Here is a 19111-nt window from a genome sequence, read left to right on the forward strand (position 1 = left end):
ATTCCCATTACATAACCTCATTCAAACTCAGTATGGTGTTGAAAGTGGAGTCTTTGTCACCTTACTGGCATTCTTCACTAACATCAACTCACCATATTCAGCCTCAATTCTAACTAATGCTGATGACCGTTACAGCGTGTATTTAAAGTAAACCTGATTTGCATCCTCACAGTGCCACTACTAATGTCTCTCTTATGTGATTGGTGTGAAATTTAAATAGACATTACTTTTCAGATCTAGAAACACACCTACCATCTTTCGTGTATGTCACACAAGTCGTTCTTGGTGTTGCGATTTTTTTCCGTCAGTGTAGTTTTGTAAGCATTTGAAAATTCTCAAAACTAACCTATTTCTCTCATAACATTCCATCCTGGATTTCCCATTGTTCTGTTTCTCACATAATTGTGCAATGAAGTCAGAGAAATGATTGTTTTGAATGGGGATAAGCCTCTTGTTCTCCATAATGTCAAATTTGTATGTATCCTGTAGGCAGATTTTCTGCTATTGTGCTCATTACATCTCGAGGGACCTGGAGTGTGATGGCATCGTGTCTGATTATCATCTTGTACCCATGTGGTATCTTAGCATGTTGCTTTTCTGAGGCAGTGTCACATGGTACAAATACAGGAAATCCTAACCATCTGATACTGTTGTGATACTTAGACTGTGTCATACTTGATCGGTGTTGTACCACTTTTTACATCTGCAAATTAACTAGCGTTCACTACATGTTGTCCTGGTGGTTATCATACCAATTAGTACACACTTTACTAAATATTCGAAATATCACACTATGAGATACCAGTTGATTCCTACTAAATTAAACACACTAAGTTTCTGCTATTTACATTGCCACTGTACAAATTCCAGCTAATAGAAGTCTCAACTAAAAGTTCCTTTAATTTCTTACCTAAAGGCACAGTTTAACGATCCCCAGTTCTCTCTCTGCTTTGCAAAATTCCTATTTACAGGAAAAACCTTATGGCTATTCTAGCTTATTCTTAAGCTTTCACAAACCCAAGCCTGAACCAGGTGCACTCTCAGCACAGGGTGGCGTAATGCCCTTTCTTTCGACAAACTACATCGTGCAACTTGTGCACGGGGCATGTGGGCCCTGGTAAATTAAATGGAGTTTATGTTGCAGGAGTTAATGGTTCGGCCCTCTGGCTTTTAACCAATACTGCCACTTTATCTAAACTGACATAATGGAACAGAACCATGTGTATAAGGATATCTGAGTGAAAACCCAAAATCTGATCTATTACTTGGATATGTTGTTTTTGTCCAAGACAAACCACTATTTGCAGTCTCCGTCTGATTCCGTCACCAGAATGAAGCAAGCCTTATTCTTCATGAATGAAATTTTGACTCAGCAGCAGAGTGTGGGCTGACATGAAATTTCCTGGATGATTAAAACTGTGAGCAGAACAGAGACTCAAACGTGGGACCTTTACCTTTTGTGGTCAAGGGCTCCACTGATTGAGCTATACAAGCACAACTTACAACCCATCCTCACAGCTTTAGTTCTGCCAGTACCTCAATTCCTATATTTCAAACTTCACAGAAATTCTCTTGGGAAACATAGAAGAGTAGCACTCCTGGGAGAAAGGAAATTATGGAGACATGGCTTACCCACTGCCTGGATGATGTTTCCAGGAAGAAATGTTTACTCTGCAGCGTGTGTACACTGAGATGACACTTCCTGGCAGATTAAAACCGAGTGATTGACTGAGACTCGAACTCAGGACCTTTGCCTTTCACAGGCGAGCACTCTTCCGACTCAGCTACCCGAGCACGACTCACGACCCGTCCTCACAGCTTTACTCCTGCCAGTACTTCATCTCCTACCTTCCAAATTTCACAGAAGTTCTGTGAAACTTTCCTGTGAAAGGCAGAGATTCCAAGTTTGAGTCTCCGTCCAGCACACAGTTCTGATCTGACAAAAAGTTTCTTATTCTTTTTTGTTGATTGATTGGACTCTGGGCCTTTACACTTCTGAATCCAGAAATGTATGGATGGGTTGTGGAATGATTGCTGGTTTTTACCAGGAACTGGGTTCGTGATTGTCAGTAGGCATTTGACTCCCACTTGCACATCCCCCTTTTGGATGATGTCGAGGAAAACTGGAGGATCTAGTAGGAGACTGCATCAAAACAGTCGGTGGATTTAACAATTCTTTATTATTCTGACAGACTCAAACAGTAACGTGTGCATTCTCATCCTGATAGCAGCCCGGTGTCATCCCGTAATGTCCCCGTGGGCAGTTGGAAGTGAGGTAGTGGACACGACAGATGTGGATATGGCCAGTAGAGGTGGGGTGGCTGTGGCCAAAGCACTGGATGCGTCTCTGCTGCTGGTAGGAGGCAGCTGGCAGCTTTTTCCAGAGCACCAGTACACAACAGCATCGTTCTCAGTGAAACTCTAGAGAGCAGTGGCGAGCAGCAGGCAGACCCCGGGGGATTGAGCTGTGAAGTCCGTCATTCGTACCTGACACTGAAAGGTGATGGCAGAATCCATGTGGCACAGAGAGCCACCGAATTCCGAGGCAGTCGGGCAGTGTAGGCATGGTGACGGCGGTGGCGACTGTGTCATAACATTGCCCAGCTGTGCGAATGGTGGTTGGAACACCCTGTGGGGTTTAAGTACAGCTATCTGGTGAGAACACCGGCAGGAGGAACCTCATAGTCGTATTCCTTTGTGCCAATGAACCCTCCAGCTATCACTGAAGATTCCTGAAAGGGGATCATTGTTGTAGACCCGACTGTTGCCTCCTGAAAGAGGACATCATGGAAGTGGCCGGCTTCTGCTGAGTTGCCGTGTTGTCAGTTCATTGACTGCAGGATCTGGCAACCACTGCATCCTAGAAATGGCTGCGGGCACTGGCTGTAGTCTGTGCCGTAACAGCTCAGCTGGAGATATTTAAGACATTTCCGTCAAGGTCCTGATGACTCGACAGCAGATGTTTTACATTAAATATATTTAATGACACTGAAGGTGAACTAAAAGTGTTAAGCTCATTTGATGTTGTTGACCATCCAAAAAGTTTCTAATAATTGTGTTACAGTTTATTTCATTTATAGTTTTCAGGAGTGTGCACATCTTGTGTGGATTAAACTTCCTTTACGTACTTATTTGCATAAATTGTTGTTTCTTTACCTTTTCTTTTTAGAATTTCAACAAGTGATGTACGACCCATCAGAAAACGTCCATTTGCAGCAGCAGTTGCTGAAAACAGGAGAAATGTTCCCGAACGTCATTAGTCTCAGTCTTGCAGGAAATGGGCTGTTCACACTGAGCCATCTCGCCACTGTCTTTGCCGATAAACTGAAGTGGTGCTCACTAAAAGTATTAGATCTGACTGACAACAAGGCAAGTATGCACTAATTTTTAGTTTTTTAATACAATACTGGAGCGTCCTGGGTGGAATACAAGCAGGGGACAGCATTCAGCATATAGTTGACGCATCTACGTGAATGAGATTGCAGTCGTAACTGAGCTTTCGAGCAACGTCCTGCTTTGGATCTAGATGCCCACATATAACCCACTCCACCTGTCGTCACACACACACACACACACACACACACACACACAATTGTTTGTTTGGGAACCACATGCTCAAAAGAGGTAGGGACAGAAAATTTCAAAAAAATTTGCCGGGTAGAAGACTTTCCACGGCCCACCTGTGGCATCGTGACTTGCTACTGACCTGTTGTCGTACACACGGTAAGGATAGGTTATTGAACTTAGGGTGACTCTGTTCACAATCTCTGGCCAATGGGGTTGCAGAAGAGAGTCACGGGAGTGTGCCGGACACGGGTGGCGAGGGATGGAGCACCATCACTTCACCGTCTCGCTCACCGGACTCAGACCAGCTAACACGGGCCTCTTCTGGACTTTCACACCATTCATGGGACTTAGGTCATATTAGCTACTTTTCCAAGCAATTAGTAGCTTCCTCATGTGCCTCAGTTGTACCCCCTGTTATCGTGAATAAATCCTTTGGGGCACTTCCTTGAATTTAGAACTTGATTATTCCAGTGGACCCCACTGATCCAGATGCCCACATGTAACCCACTCCACCTGTCGTCTCACACACACACACACACACACACACACACACACACACACACACAACACACACACCAGCAGACAATGGTTCAATCTCGTGTCTGGCCATCCTTTCCCTAAATTTCCTCAGGCAAATGCTGGGATACAATTCCTGTGACAGGGCATGGCCGACTTCCTTCCTCATGTTTTCCTAATCCGATGAGACCGATGACCCCAGTGTTTGGTCTCCTCCCCCAAAGCAACCCAACTCTGAATATAGCTTTTTTGTGGAACATAACTCTCCCTTTATTCAGTTGAAGTAATGAGTGTTGTCGACAGGGGATGTCAGATTGGTTTCACATTTTTAGATTTCCATAAGGCTTTCAACATCATTCCTCACAAGTGATTTCTAATCAAATTGTGTGTCTACACAGTATCACGTCAATTGTGTGTCCAGATTCACGATTTCTGTCAGAAAGGTCACAGTTCATAGTAATTTATGGAAAGTCTTGAGTAGAACAGTAGTAATATATGGCATTCTCTGAGGAAGTGTTATAGGCCCTCTGCTGTTCCACATCTATGTAAATGGCTTACCGTATTTACTCGAATCTAAGCCGCACTCGAATCCAAGCCGCACCTGAAAAATTAGACTCGAAATCAAGGGAAAAAAACTTTCCCGAATCTAAGCCACACCTGAAATTTGAGACTCGAAATTCAAGGAGAGACAAGTTTTAGGCCGCACCTCCAAATCGAAACAAAGTTGGTCCATTGTAATATGGACACAATTTAGGTCGAATGAATGACTATACAGCTACAGTAGTTTGGTTCGTGTCGTAAGCTTAGCAGTTAAGCTTTACCAGGTAGCCATTGCTATGCGTCAGGCGCTCCGTCCGTATTTATACGGGTACCCTTCCTTTTTCACGTGCTTCGTCTGGGTTGAATTGATTGCTTATTTTTCTTTGATCTGATAAGTGCCATTACTTTGTTATAGGTGTTTACGTCACTCTAAGCTGAAAATGCATTATTGTACTGTGTCACACATTGTTTGTCGCATTCTGATAATGAGTGTTCACGACCTGTCGCCGCTCTCGGCATGGCTTGCTTTTGTGCGCTCTATTGCCGCTTAAAATTAAAAAAAAGAGAGGAATCGTCTCATTAGCGAAACAATGGCAAGGGACTGCTATTTGTTGTTATTTATACTGGTGCTTTCTCTGATAATGATCAACAAGAACCAAATAATAAACTGCGTATGATAGAAGATGTTCTGAACGAGAGTTTAGCGAAAATTTTTCTCCGTTTGAAAATCTTTGCAGATGCCTCTTTAGTACATTACTTTCTGCACAGAAATTAGAGTCATCTTAGATTTAAAAATCTAGTCAATTGCCGTGCTTCATTTCTGACTGTATCACTATTAGGCATAAGAATAATACAAATATAAACATGACATGATATGTGTATTCTTTCGTGTTTGCTGTTGTCTCACTCTAGTTTCGTAGTTTATTAGGCAGACAGGATTTAAATGAGATAGCAGCAAACACGAAAGAATACATGGCAAAATGTTTACATTCGTATTATTCTTATGGTGAAGAGAATACTGCATGTGATTCACAATTCATTAAAGTTCCAATTAGCAACCATCTCTTCTCACAGGTAGGAAAAAATTCAAAGTAGAATTGGCCATACTGACAAACATTGCAGTCAGTCTTGCCAGTCGGATTTTTGTATTACATTGAAAAGCTGCTACACTCGAAGATGAACAATACGGAATTTGTATTTACTTTGTTGGATACTGTAAGAAAATCCAGTGGTCGAAATTCAGTGCGGAGAAAAAAGCTCGTCGGCCACCTTTTTTTTTGAAATTTATTTACTGACGCAGGGGTTTTGGCGCCAGTATTTATCTTTGTGCCTGCAAAGCATGCCTGTGTAGCGCTACATATATTCGACGGCAGAAGTTAGTTGTGGCGGCTCCTACCAACGTATTTCAGAACTTCCACTTACTTTGCACTCGATTCTAAGCCGCAGGCAGTTTTTTGGATTACAAAAAACCGGAAAAAAGTGCAGCTTAGATTCAAGTAAATACGGTAGGTGACAATCTGAGTAGCCGTTGTAGATTGTTTCCAGATGGTTCTGTCATGTACTGTCTTTTTAAGTCATTAGATCGTCAAAATGATTTAGACAAGAGATCTGTCTGGTGAAAAAGTGGCAGTTGATTCAAAATAACAAAAAAGTGTGAAGTCATTCACATGAGTACTAACAGAAATCTGCTAAATTCCAGTTACATGATAAATCACACAAATCTGAAGGCTGTGGATTCAAGTAAATACTGAGAGATTACAGTTACGGAAAACTTAAATTGGAACAATCACGTAGATAATGTTGTTACAATGAGTACGCATTTTGCACAGTGCCAAAAAAAAAGGTAGACATTGTTCCAACACTAGCTGCAAGTACTCCAGCAAGATTAAGTGAGTAATTGTTAACGTCACACAAACACTGATTTGGGGTTTTACAGCCAAAATATATATCTGAACACCACTAATGTGTCCAGCCACAGTTGCAGCATTATCATATCCACATTGTCCACAGTACTACTCCAGTCTTAGACCACCTTATTACAACTTTTCACAAATTTGTTGTGCAATTTCATTGGATGATTTCCCATGTAATAGGATGAAGTCAATGAAGATTTCTCTACAGTGACTTCTGAACCTTCAGTATATACTTGTATACACAACAATTACTCGAGACATTTGCTTGGTATGCGATATATCTGGTACGCTAGCAATTGTGACGGAGAAACACTTAGCCATACTTGTTAGCAATTCCTTAAATATCTCTGTTCTGATGTGACCACCACAAAGTTTAATGAATTCATTTTGACTTTGTGAAGAAAGATAAGATACAACACAGTCATCTGTCTGCTGAGCTTTGCGAAGATGACGATTCACAACAGGTTTGTATTTTACACGGAGCTTGAAAGATTTCTTTCCAGTTTTCAAACCCTTCAACGTGATGACAACTTTTTTTATGATTTAATACTCTGAGTTTAAAATTTTTCCATTTTTTAGAACAGTGTGACTGTACAGAAGAACTTGTTCCTTTATTTTTTTATAAGCATGTGAGAAAAGCAGTAAGTGACACACAGGAGAATACCACGACTGTATCCTTAAATTCCTCTCACCATTTTCTAGTTTCATACAAAAACAATCCTCAGATTAATCTGTTTTATCTGTTCAAAAAATGAGTCTTTATTCTGTTTTCACATGTCCCTCTCTTAATTCATTTTTCAAAGTCTTACCATTTTCTGTCCGATTGCTAATGTCAGTGAAAACTTTCAAATCAGTCTGCTCTTAGAGAGTGATTTTCTGCATAGTCGTCAAAGCATTTTCGGGCAAAGTTGTCTCTGCTTGTGCTGTAGAGAGTGAACAGCGTATGGACTTCAGATTGTATGAGCTAGTAAGTTCTGGTGTACTTAGAACTGGAGCAGTTTTCACAGTAAATCTGTCACGACTTCCAGTTCGTTTAGAAAGCAGTTCCTGTTCTGCTTTTTACCTTTCCTGCATTGGCCACCAGATTTCTTTCTTAAAGACATTATGGGTGAGGTACATTATGAAAAAATAATTGTAAAGAATGCATATAAACGACTAATAAATGAACACAACTAATAGCTAACTGATGTAGAAAGTTTTTAGTTGACACAGCAGCACTGGTGAAGGCAAGAAGACTACTGGGGCAACAGTAGGTTGTGGTACATATTTACGAGTAAGAACAGGAATGGCAAGCAGGACAAGACGTGCAAAATAAGCCGTGTAGTTAGTCAGAAATCACTGTTACAAGGTACATTGTGTAGAGTATTCATGCTACTGCAGCTTACTTCTTTAGATTTTTTATTTTTCTGGTCTACATTAAATTACAATTTTTTTCTTTTGACAAATGTTTCAGTGTGCAAATGCAAAAAATGTAGTCCATTATTTGCAATAACTAATAAATTGTGAACAAAAAACTTGCTTGGGGTAACTGTAATACCCCTCTCAAACAATGAAAAATCCAGGATGGAATGTAACAATATTATGAAAAGAAAAGTTGCTACTCACCATGAAATGTAGATGCTGAGTCGCAGATAGGCACAACAAAAAGACTTTAACAAATAAGCTTTCAACCACAAGACCTTCGTCAAAAATAGGCAACACACACACACACACACACACACACACACACACACACACACACACACACACACACACAAAACTGCAGTCTCAGGCAACTGAAGCCACACTGCAAGCAACAGCACCAGTGCACGATGGGAGTAGCAACTGGGTGCGGGTAAGGAGGAGGGTGGGGCGGGAAGGGGGGAGCGATAGTAGGGTAGGGGTGGGGAACAGTGAGGTGCTGCTGGGGAGCACATAGGGACAAGTTGGAGAGAGGGTAGGACAGCTATGTGCAGTCGGGAAGTTAGATGGTGGGCAGGGGGGAGGGGGAGGGGGGTAGTGGGGTAGTGGAAAAGGAGAGAAGTACACTACTGGCCATTAAAATTGCTACACCAAGATGATAAACGGGTATTCATTGGACAATTACATTATACTAGAACCGATGTGTGATTACATTTTCACGCAGTTTGGGTGCATAGATCCTGAGAAATCAGTACTCAGAACAACCACCTCTGGCCGTAATAACGGCCTTGATATACCTGGGCATTGAGTCAAACAGAGCTTGGATGGCGGGTACAGGTACAGCTGGCCATGCAGCTCCAACACGATACCACAGTTCATCAAGGGTAGTGACTGGCATATTGTGACAAGCCAGTTGCTCGGCCACCATTCACCAACCGTTTTCAGTTGGTGAGATATCTGGAGAATGTGTTGGCCAGGGCAGCAGTCGAACATTTTCTGTATCCAGAAAGGCTCGTACAGGACCTGCAACATGCGGTCGTGCATTATCCTGCTGAAATGTAGGGTTTCACAGGGATCGAATGAAGGGTAGAGCCATGGATCGTAATACATCTGAAATGTAACGTCCACTGTTCAAAGTGCAGTGAATGCGAACAAGAGGTGACCGAGACGTGTAACCAATGGCACCCCATACCATTACGCCACGTTTCTGAAAGTATTTGTATGGAGTGTAGCCATGTATGGAAGTGAAACATGGACAATAAATAGTTTAGACAAGAAGACAATAGAAGCTTTTGAAATGTGGTGCTACAGAAGAATGCTGGAGATTAGATGGGTAAATCACATAACTAATGAGGAGGTACTGAATAGGGTTGGGGAGAAGAGGAGTTTGTGGCACAACTTGACTAGAAGAAGGGATCTGTTGGTAGGACATGTTCTGAGGCATCAAGGGATCAGCAATTTAGTATTGGAGGGCAGTGTGCAGGGTAAAAATCATAGAGGGAGACCGAGAGATGAATACACTAAGCAGATTCAGAATGATGTAGGCTGCAGTACGTACTGGGACATAAAGAAGCTTGCACAGTCTCAGGACTGAAGACCACAACAACAACAGCCATCACGCCAGGTGATACGCCAATATGGCGACGGTGAATACACGCTTTCAATGTGCGTTCACCGTGATGTCGCCAAACACAGATGCAACTATCATGATGCTGTAAACAGAACTTGGAGTCATCCAAAAAAATGACGTTTTGCCATTTGTGCACCCAGGTTCGTCGTTGAGTACACCATCACAGGTGCTCCTGTCTGTGATGCAGCATCAAGGGTAACCGCAGCCATGGTCTCCGAGCTGATACTCCATGCTGCTGCAAACGCCGTCGAACTGTTCGTGCAGATGGTTGTTGTCTTGCAAACGTCCCCATCTGTTGACTCAGGGATCGAGACGTGGCTGCACAATCCATTACAGCCGTGCGGATAAGATGCCTGTCATCTCGATTGCTAGTGATATGAGGCCGTTGGGATCCAGCACGGCGTTCCGTATTACCCTCCTGAACCCACTGATTCAATGTCGCGGTACGATAAACTGCAATCACAATCTGACCTTTATCAAAGTCGGAAACGTGATGAAACGCATTTCTCCTCCTTACACAAGGCATCACAACAACGTTTCACCAGGCAACGCCGGTCAACTGCTGTTTGTGTATGAGAAATTGGTTGGAAACTTTCCTCATGTCAGCACGCTGTAGGTGTCGCCACCAGTGCCAACCTTGTGTGAATGCTCTGAAAAGCTAATCATTTGCATATCACAGCATCTTCTTCCTGTCAGTTAAATTTCGCGTCTGTAGCACGTCATCTTCGTGGTGTAGCAATTTTAATGGCTAGTAGTGTATGTTCAGCTGTGTACTTCTCAAGATGTTTCCGGGAGGGTTGAGGGTGGGGACGACACCCACTCCCACGACCAGATGTGTAAAATAATAACTGTTGGAAAAACATTAACATAGGACATCAGTTATGATGCGGATCCTGTGTGATCCCAGAAATATTGTTTTTTATTTTATGATAAATATTGTATTTTACAATTTTTTGTGCCCCTAAAAACCTTGCCACCAGAGGCATCTGCCCCACAGTCCTCTCCTGCTCCCCAGTCCCCACCCCTCCCACACACGATTGCTGACAGTCGTGATGTTTTCAGGTGCACTCACCCTTTTATTGGGACCCAGTGGCTTCTTATTAATAATGTGTCATGTTTTTATGAAAATTGTAGTCCATCATAGCATCATACTGCAATGAAATATCTGCCACCTTGCAATGGCTGGTGTGGTATTTAGGGCAATGTATGCAAAAATGCAGTGCCCTATTGTACTGTGTTCCGCTGCTACGAAAATACCAAACAGTTCTGAAGTGAAAGACATATGTGCCGTCTCCTACCCACCACTGACAGCTCTGTACTAGCCAATCTGAAAACATCAATTTTGTGTACACCACTGTTTGTATTGTCTGGCAGCATATGCTTCCTTACCTGCTCCAAAATAGATCACAAATCATTGCCTGGATGCTGGTTATAAAAGGCGTCGGCAACCCTCACAAATAGTTGCCTCAGGTTGCGACCATGGAAAAGTTACCGGAAGGTTTTTAAATTTTTATACTTAATTTAATTGAATCATTGCCTGTCATTAAAGAACAATAAATGTAATAATGAAGCAATGTATTTAGAAATCCAGTGCTAAGAAATAGATTTGAGGTGATGTATGTAAAACAATTCAACTGAAATTGCTACAACCAGGCTTGTCAGCAGGAATTTTGTAAAGTGGAAGCTCCAAAAATGAGATGTCTCTTTCACTGTGTTTTGAGAAAAATATGTCACTGTGCTTTTCCCAGAGTTACAAGATGTTGACATCTGATGTTTCTTTTCTAATTTGTACCATGTATGTGTAATATGAATGGTTGTTTTCCAACCTAGTTGTGTGAAAAAAGTAAGTTGTTAACGTGCAATTGAGAGTGTGTGCTACTTGATGTTCATTAACTCTGGAATGGTTTTCAGATTACAACTACTTCTGATCTGACGATCTTCAGTTCTGTACCTATCAGAGAATTGTATTTGAACAAAAATCCTGTGTGCGGGAGACACAGAAACGATGAGACCTACATAAGGTTGGTGGTGTCTACTTCTGCTTTATCCCTGTATATTTTTCAGTTGAATGTTATGTAGATTGAAAGTGAGTGATGTGTACTACCAAAATACAAAATTTTGTTCATTGTTTGTTTTGTGTTTATTTAGATACACAATGGGTTTATATTTCAAGGATACCATTGGTTTCTGAGTCCCTTTCATATAAATTAATTTTCCAGAGTGTAAGGAACTTAAAGCCTTGAACAAAAGGATCCACTCCAAAGGCAATAAACAAAAGAAAGCGCAACTATTCTCATTTGTGATTGAAATTCTTGAAAATACTGATTATTTTTATTTTAAATGAAATTATATTCATTGACTTTAATAGAATGAATAAAAATGAGCTTCTGGCCAAAAAGTCACTGTTGGTTGACGACTTGGTGGCAGTCGACTGTGTATGTAGTTAATGTCCATACAAAAGTAGTTATTTGTAAAAGTTAGTCAGACTTCAAATTAAGATGCAGGCTCAATTTTTTGTAATAAAATAACCAGTGATAGGATGCTTATGGTGCTTGATTGTTGCATCACCAAACAAGCACACCCAGTTTAATTTAAATAGCAAGAAATTAATTGCCCAATTTAAATAAAACAGAACTGCAGAGAGGTTTGTCTTCTTACTGAGTGAAAAATGTTTAAATTTCAACTTTCCAATAATTATTGGCAAAAAGATACAGCTCACATCCTTATAGTATTGATGCCAGAATGAGACCAAGAAGACAACCTAATGTCTCACAGTTCACAGATACAAGAATTATAATTATCGGAGAACAAAGATTTTTATAGCATCAGTGTACTGTGTATAATTTTTTTCAAGACTTTGCTTTTTGATAAGTACAACCAAAAGAAATAGCTTTTTTGCCATTCATTCAACATAACTGACATAATCTTGCAAATTTTCACTTGAAATGATATCGTATATATTCGTTCTTTTATACATGTAAGCTATGTACAGATAACGCCAAAGGTAAATTAACGAGTTGTTTTGTAGCAGAGATAATGTTTTGATACAGCTCCATGAAAAAAAAGGAGAAACATGCTCTTCAAATTATTAATTCATGTATCTTCACTAGTTTGTTTCCATAAGTATTAGCATGCAGACGTATTCTTGGATCCATCATACCAGCACTGTTAAAAAAATGTGTATCTCAACCGTACATTAAAGGTGCTATAAAAAGTTGTTAGAAAGGTAAAATTAATTTGCATATGTGAGATATGTGTCCCTGTCTGTTCATCATTTCGCCCACCACCGAGATCCTGCATCAGGAGGCATGGAGCAGAGAAGAGGAATTTGCACAAGCAGCAAAGGAATGATTCTGCATTGCTATTGTTATAATCAAAACTCCGCACAATGGAATTATTGTTAAGCAGTACGTCATGCAAATTGTGAATGTTGACCTTGAATGTATTGATATTGAAGGTCTGTTGATATTGGTATCAGTTATACTTCACCCAGGATATGTGTACAGATTTATAAATTACCTTGCAATCTCTTTCAACTTTTCTTTCCAATCAATTTTTTCTGTTTATTCAAGCAGCAGTTATTAATCAGTTCCCATTATTTGCCCGCCCACATATGCCACTATTCAGTAGCGACCGTTTAAAGTACGGTGCCGAGTGAAATATGAATGTACTTTCAATTGTTGAGATAAAAAAAATTTTGAGATAAATGAATCACTTTATTGTTACAAGAAACTAATGAAACTTTCATTGTATTTTTTACAAGTCTGCGAGATTGGGAATTGTAAAAACATTGAAGGAGCAAATTAAAATTAAATTCTGCCTACAAACGAGACACGCCAGGAATGCTGATTTTGAATTTGAAGCCATTTTCAGTGGTAAGGGTAGGAAGCTGCTGCAACTTTTGTTTACTTCTTTGATTCTTTTGAATTGATAAATATACTCCCACAAGAAATTATTGTACATTGAAAGGAAATGTATATCAATCTGTGCTATAATTGAAAACACACTCTATTATTGTATGAATGTTATACGAAGAATGTATAACCAAATGAGTTTAAAATGTGTACTCACATAATTTGAATTGAATAAAGTAATAGAAATGAAAACAAAATGACATGCAGTGACACTATATATAAAAAGGAGAGAAAATATCTTACAGACCCTAATGTATATAAGTGGCAATAATGGCATGTCAGCAAATAAATAAGTGTATTTTGTAATTGTATTTGTATTTTATTATGTGTGTAGTATGTGGAAAGGACACTACAGAAACTTTATGTAATGCAGCTTTATGAAAGACGTTCAAAAACAAAGCGCAAAAACATACGAAACCTGGCTGCAAAGTGTTAAGTGTGCGTGTGATAAAACAATATGTGGTTGTGCTCATGATAAATACTTCGTATAACATGAATTTTCCATGTTCGACAATGTCATAAAAGTGGCAAGGAACTTACCTTATTGATGGATGTCAGATGTACGGCTGGTGTCCCCACTGAATAAGTGAGAGTCACGAGGTGAAATAAATTCCTCGGGCCGCCGATATGGAAACCAGTTGTCACTGCACCAAAGATTTCACAAAGGATCACGCTGCTGAACACAAGCTTCATGAATTTGTGTAGTGAAAGCAACTGTGAATGCATGACACAGATACTCTGTCCACCTCGTATAACATATGTTACGTTGCGGGTGCATGCATTGCAAGTTGAACACTGTGCAGATGCTGACTGACAACAAATGGGCTATGCGGTTACAGCAAGCACTTTGTTAGGAGGGAAAAGTTATATGTGTTAAAAGAAGCTGACATGTCCATATAAATTGATAACCATTCAGGATAACTCCAATGGCTGAAAATAAAGGCTATGACCATACCATCCAGGATTATCAACCCTAAAAAAGGGAAATAAGCTGAGACACTGTGCACCTCAGTTAAAGGGGGGGGGGGGGGGGCAGGCAATTATGTTGAATTGTTGTTTTTGTTTCCCCCCCATACATGTAAGCTATATATACACAATGCCAAATGTAAATTATTTGTGGCAAAGATAATGTTTTGATACATCTGCATGGAAGGAAGGAAAAAAAAAAACCAAGCAAAGAAATATTCTCTTCAGTTTATTAATTGCTGTATCTTCACCTCTTTGTTTCTATAAGTAGTAGCATGCGGACGTATGCTTGGCTCTGTCTTACTAGCATTGTTAAAAAATGTGTGTCTCAACCATACAACCGAGCGAGATGGCGCAGTGGTTAGCACATTGGACTCGCATTCGGGAGGACGACGGTTCAATCCCGTCTCCGGCCATCCTGATTTAGGTTTTCCGTGATTTCCCTAAATTGCTTCAGGCAAATGCCGGGTCAGTTCCTTTGAAAGGGCATGGCCGATTTCATTCCCCATCCTTTCCTCACCCGAGCTTGCGCTCCGTCTCTAATTACCTCATTGTCGGCAGGACGTTAAACACTAATCTCCTCGTCCTCCTCAACCGTACATTAAAAGTGTTATAAAAAGTTATCAGGAGGATGAAATTAATTCACATATGTGAGATGTGTGTCACTGTCTGTTCATCATTTCGCCTGCCACCGAGATCCTGCATCGTGAGGTTTGGAGCAGGCGAGAGGAATTTGCACGAGGAGCAGAGGAGTGATCCTGCATCGGCATTGTTATAATCGAGACTATGCACAATGTGAAGATGATAGTAACGCAAATCGTGAATATTGACCATGAATGTATTGATACTGAAAGTCTGTTGATATTGGTATCAGTTAAAGTTCAACCAGGATATGTCTACAAATTTATAAACTACCTTCCAATATCTTTCAACTCTTCTTTCCAATCATTTTTTTCCAATTATTCAAGCAGCAATTATTAATCAGTTTCCATTATTTGCCAGCCCACATATGCCACTACAGTCCCTTAGCGACTGTTCAGTCAAGCATAAGAGTTCACCCTTGCATCTTTATCAAGAGATATGTTAGAACCTTACAGAATGGCCGTCTTTGATTTTGTTCAGACTCGTAGGTCATGAGACAGAGTCCAAACATCAATTTTGTAATCCAGCACAATACAGTTCTCAAAGATACTTGAAATAATGTACTTTGAAGTTTTCCAAGTGCTATCACAGTCAAAACTTTCCTACCATTCGAAGCAGAATGCATGTAGCATAGTGTATAGTGTTGCAGCCCTGTTGTTATGAGTTCACTGGTATGATTCTCAGCAAATACAGATTTCTTGAAGTTATGTATCAATTCCATATTTATTAATAAATTGAAATTTTAATTAACAAATTTTGATGTGACTCATGTTTTTAATAAAAATAATATATTTTCATTTTTGTAATTAATTAATATTTGGTACAAAAATGGGCAGAATCGAATAGAAGTTAAAATATTTTCTTATTTGAGGAGATTTTAAAAATACAAACATAATTTCAAAAATGCAAATATTAAATTCTTAAAAACATTTTATTTATATTGAGTATGGGAAAGAAATGTTTTATTTGTATTGAGTATGGGAAAGGTTTGGTGCAGACATCTCATGACTTAGTTGAGGGCTTTTATCATGTTCTAAGAGAAAAGGTATTGGGAGTTGGAAAACAAACTACTGGAATTCTTCAAGGAATGTGTGACAGAAGCTTCAGATGTGTCCAGACCCAAGTTGGAAGAACTGATTGGCTTAGTAATGTTAATCAATTGAGATAAGGAAGTGTGGTGTCGCCATTGTTATATATAATTAGCGAACCCGGAAATACTTCGCAATTGCTAAACATGTATTGGAATTGGACATACATTGTATCGTCCTCCTCCCCCCTCTCTCTTTGCCTCTCCTTCTCCCCTCTCCTTTTGTCCATCTCCTCCTCTGCCCTCTATCTGTCCATCTCTTTCCCCCTCTCACTGACCTTATTTATTGTTATTGCAAACAGAACCTCGATTGGGAATAGAAGTCGAAATGAATGGGTAAATCAGTTGAAACGATTAGTACACGGAATATGAGAGAGACCTTTTTTGATCTTTGAGGATAGTAGCACTAATGACAGAATTTCACATGGTTGTAATTTACGAACAGGTAGGATTATAAAGTTAGCCAAAACACAATTTTATTATTTTCTGTTAAAAATGACTGTGAAAAGGAAAACAAAAGTGCACAATTTCACAGCACAGCTTAGCATGTTCTTTCTCGCAGCTGGTTTAACTGGAAGTTTTATTTCATAATATGTCTCTGTCCCCAATTGTTTAGGCTTTGCATTATCTGTCAGTCAGTTGAGAAGGGATTCATCCTACTGAATCTTTCCTTGAATTTGTGTGAAGTGAAACGAAACAATTTCAGTAAGATCATGAATTCATTGAAGTGAAATAAATTGTTCTTTGATAATATTGCCTGAAGTGATGTTATTTGAAAGGAGCTGTTGTACCTTTGTTTGTTCTGCAAGAAATGCTTCAGTCGAGGTTCTTGGCCAGAAAGCAAAGCCGCCAGTCGATCTGATGGTGGTGTCAATTGTGGTAATTTTACCATTTTGCTCATACAACATAATCCTGGCAGTCCGCGTCAAAACCTCAAAGCATTGCAATGTTGACAAGCATTATTCATTGTTCCGAAGTTGACCAATACATTCGTGGCATAATCAACTGTTGGATTGTATTTGAACACTAAGTGTTCAGCTCGAATTGTGTTGTTTGGCCATCTGTTTTGTCGATGTTCCAAATTATTTTGTGTGTAAGCTCCTACTGAGCAAGTCAAACTCAATTGTACACATCATGATGGATCACGCTTGAGAAATTCTTATTTTATTTGTTTCCATACACCGTCTACACTCTTTGTCAGTTCTCATTGACTCAACAGTTGTGTAGTTGGCTTGTGTTGTGTGTGTGCTGACAGATGCCTCACTGGTGGCATTATTTCCAAAGAAAGAAACCACGAACTGAAATTGGGTGTTTGTAACACACCAAATTATGATGAACTAACATCACTTCAGTCTTCCCAGCACACCAAAAATATTATCACCATCAATAACACACTGAAATATCCCTTTCAGTCATATTCTTTTTTGAAGAATATCAATATTCAATGCAGAATTTGTAGTTGTTACGAAAATATGTGACAGCAGAGCTGTCAAACTAGGCATCACATCTTTTTGTATTGTTATGAAAACATATGACAATAGAACTGTCAAACCGACTATCACATTTCCTTTATTGAAATTTTCAAACAAAAATGCCATCTAAATTTCCAACTTTTCTGGTGGATTTTCCAAGAATATTCTTACATTTCTTTCAAGCCAATCTTGTTCCAACAATTATGAACACAAAAAATATATCATCCAAATCACCAAAACCGTTCTCAAGTGATGACCTTTCATACATGTGGCGATTGAATTTTATGTATATAGATGGTGAAGAATGAAATTGTGAAAGAGACAAAAGGAGCTCATAGAAGAAGGGAGATGAAGTTGTTGCTATTCGCCAATCATATAATGATGTGGGGGAACCAACAGTTGGGAGGTAAAGGAACAAAGAGACATGCTAAATAAAAATATTGAGATATATGGAATGAAATGCAATGTGGAGAAGATCAAGACTATGGTGGTGACCAGAGGAGACAGAGAACAAATTACCATTAAAGCACAAGATATTGAAACTGTGGGTAACATTAAATAGTAGGAATTGTGAAGATAGAAAATGCAAGAATGAAGGAAGAAATTATCAAAAGGGTGCAACGTACCATTACATTTTACCAATGCGTGGGGAGGCTTAGTATGGGGAAGACGGGTGCCTACGAAGTGCAAGGAAGTGCTGTACTAGGCATACTTTACACCAATACTGACATATGCAATGACAAGAAGAGGGTAGAGTAGAATTAAAGTTAGTGAAATGAAATGAAATTCCTAAGAAATATGTTATGGAAAATGGGGAGAGAGAAAGTGAGAAATGAAGATGTTAGGAATGAAATTAGATTAGGAATCCTGAATGACAGAATTCAGAAGAACGGGTTAAGATGGTTTGAACATGTAAAGAGAATGGAAGATGGAAGAATACCAAAATGGGTGATGGAGACCAAGTTTGAGGGCGAGAGAGAGTCCTGGAGCAATATGGATTGACTAAGTAAGGATAAGTTTAAGAAGAAAGAATCAGGACTGGAACAAAACTGTTATAGAAGGAGAATGCTGGGAGGACAGAGGAAAGGGGAGAAGTACCATAAATGTCCCAGCTGAGCCTGATGCTGGATAAAGGGGAAACAGAGATGACAATGACCCTTTTTTGTGTGATTAGTAATGAACAATGAAAAATGTTAGTTTCGTTAATACAGTATGATCCACATCACTATTTTTAATTAATATTTCAGTTTTATAGTACATATGAATTTAAATAAAACTTAAAAACATCTACCGGTAGCAGGATTATAATTAATGACCATGTTGTAAGGAGACCAAAGCACTACAAGCATAACCACACACCAATACACTTGAACATTTTGTGTTGGACAGCACTTGGAATCTTAAAATTTTTGAACTCTATTTTTTAATTATTTTTGAGAATTGCACCATACTGCTTTAGGATC

At 39.5% G+C, this 19111-nt stretch overlaps 1 protein-coding gene across 1 annotated transcript in view; it reads left to right on the top strand.

The window, feature by feature from the left end:
• Positions 1 to 19111, top strand: part of LOC126106856 (nuclear RNA export factor 1-like) — a 169068-nt gene that overhangs the window by 92858 nt on the left and 57099 nt on the right. Inside the window, exons 7-8 of the mRNA XM_049913252.1 lie at positions 3170 to 3369; positions 11479 to 11588. Of these exons, the coding sequence (XP_049769209.1) occupies positions 3170 to 3369; positions 11479 to 11588 (310 nt within the window). The remainder of the gene's footprint in view (positions 1 to 3169; positions 3370 to 11478; positions 11589 to 19111) is intronic.

This window comes from Schistocerca cancellata, chromosome 10 (assembly GCF_023864275.1).
Source record: "Schistocerca cancellata isolate TAMUIC-IGC-003103 chromosome 10, iqSchCanc2.1, whole genome shotgun sequence".
NCBI lineage: Eukaryota > Metazoa > Arthropoda > Insecta > Orthoptera > Acrididae > Schistocerca > Schistocerca cancellata.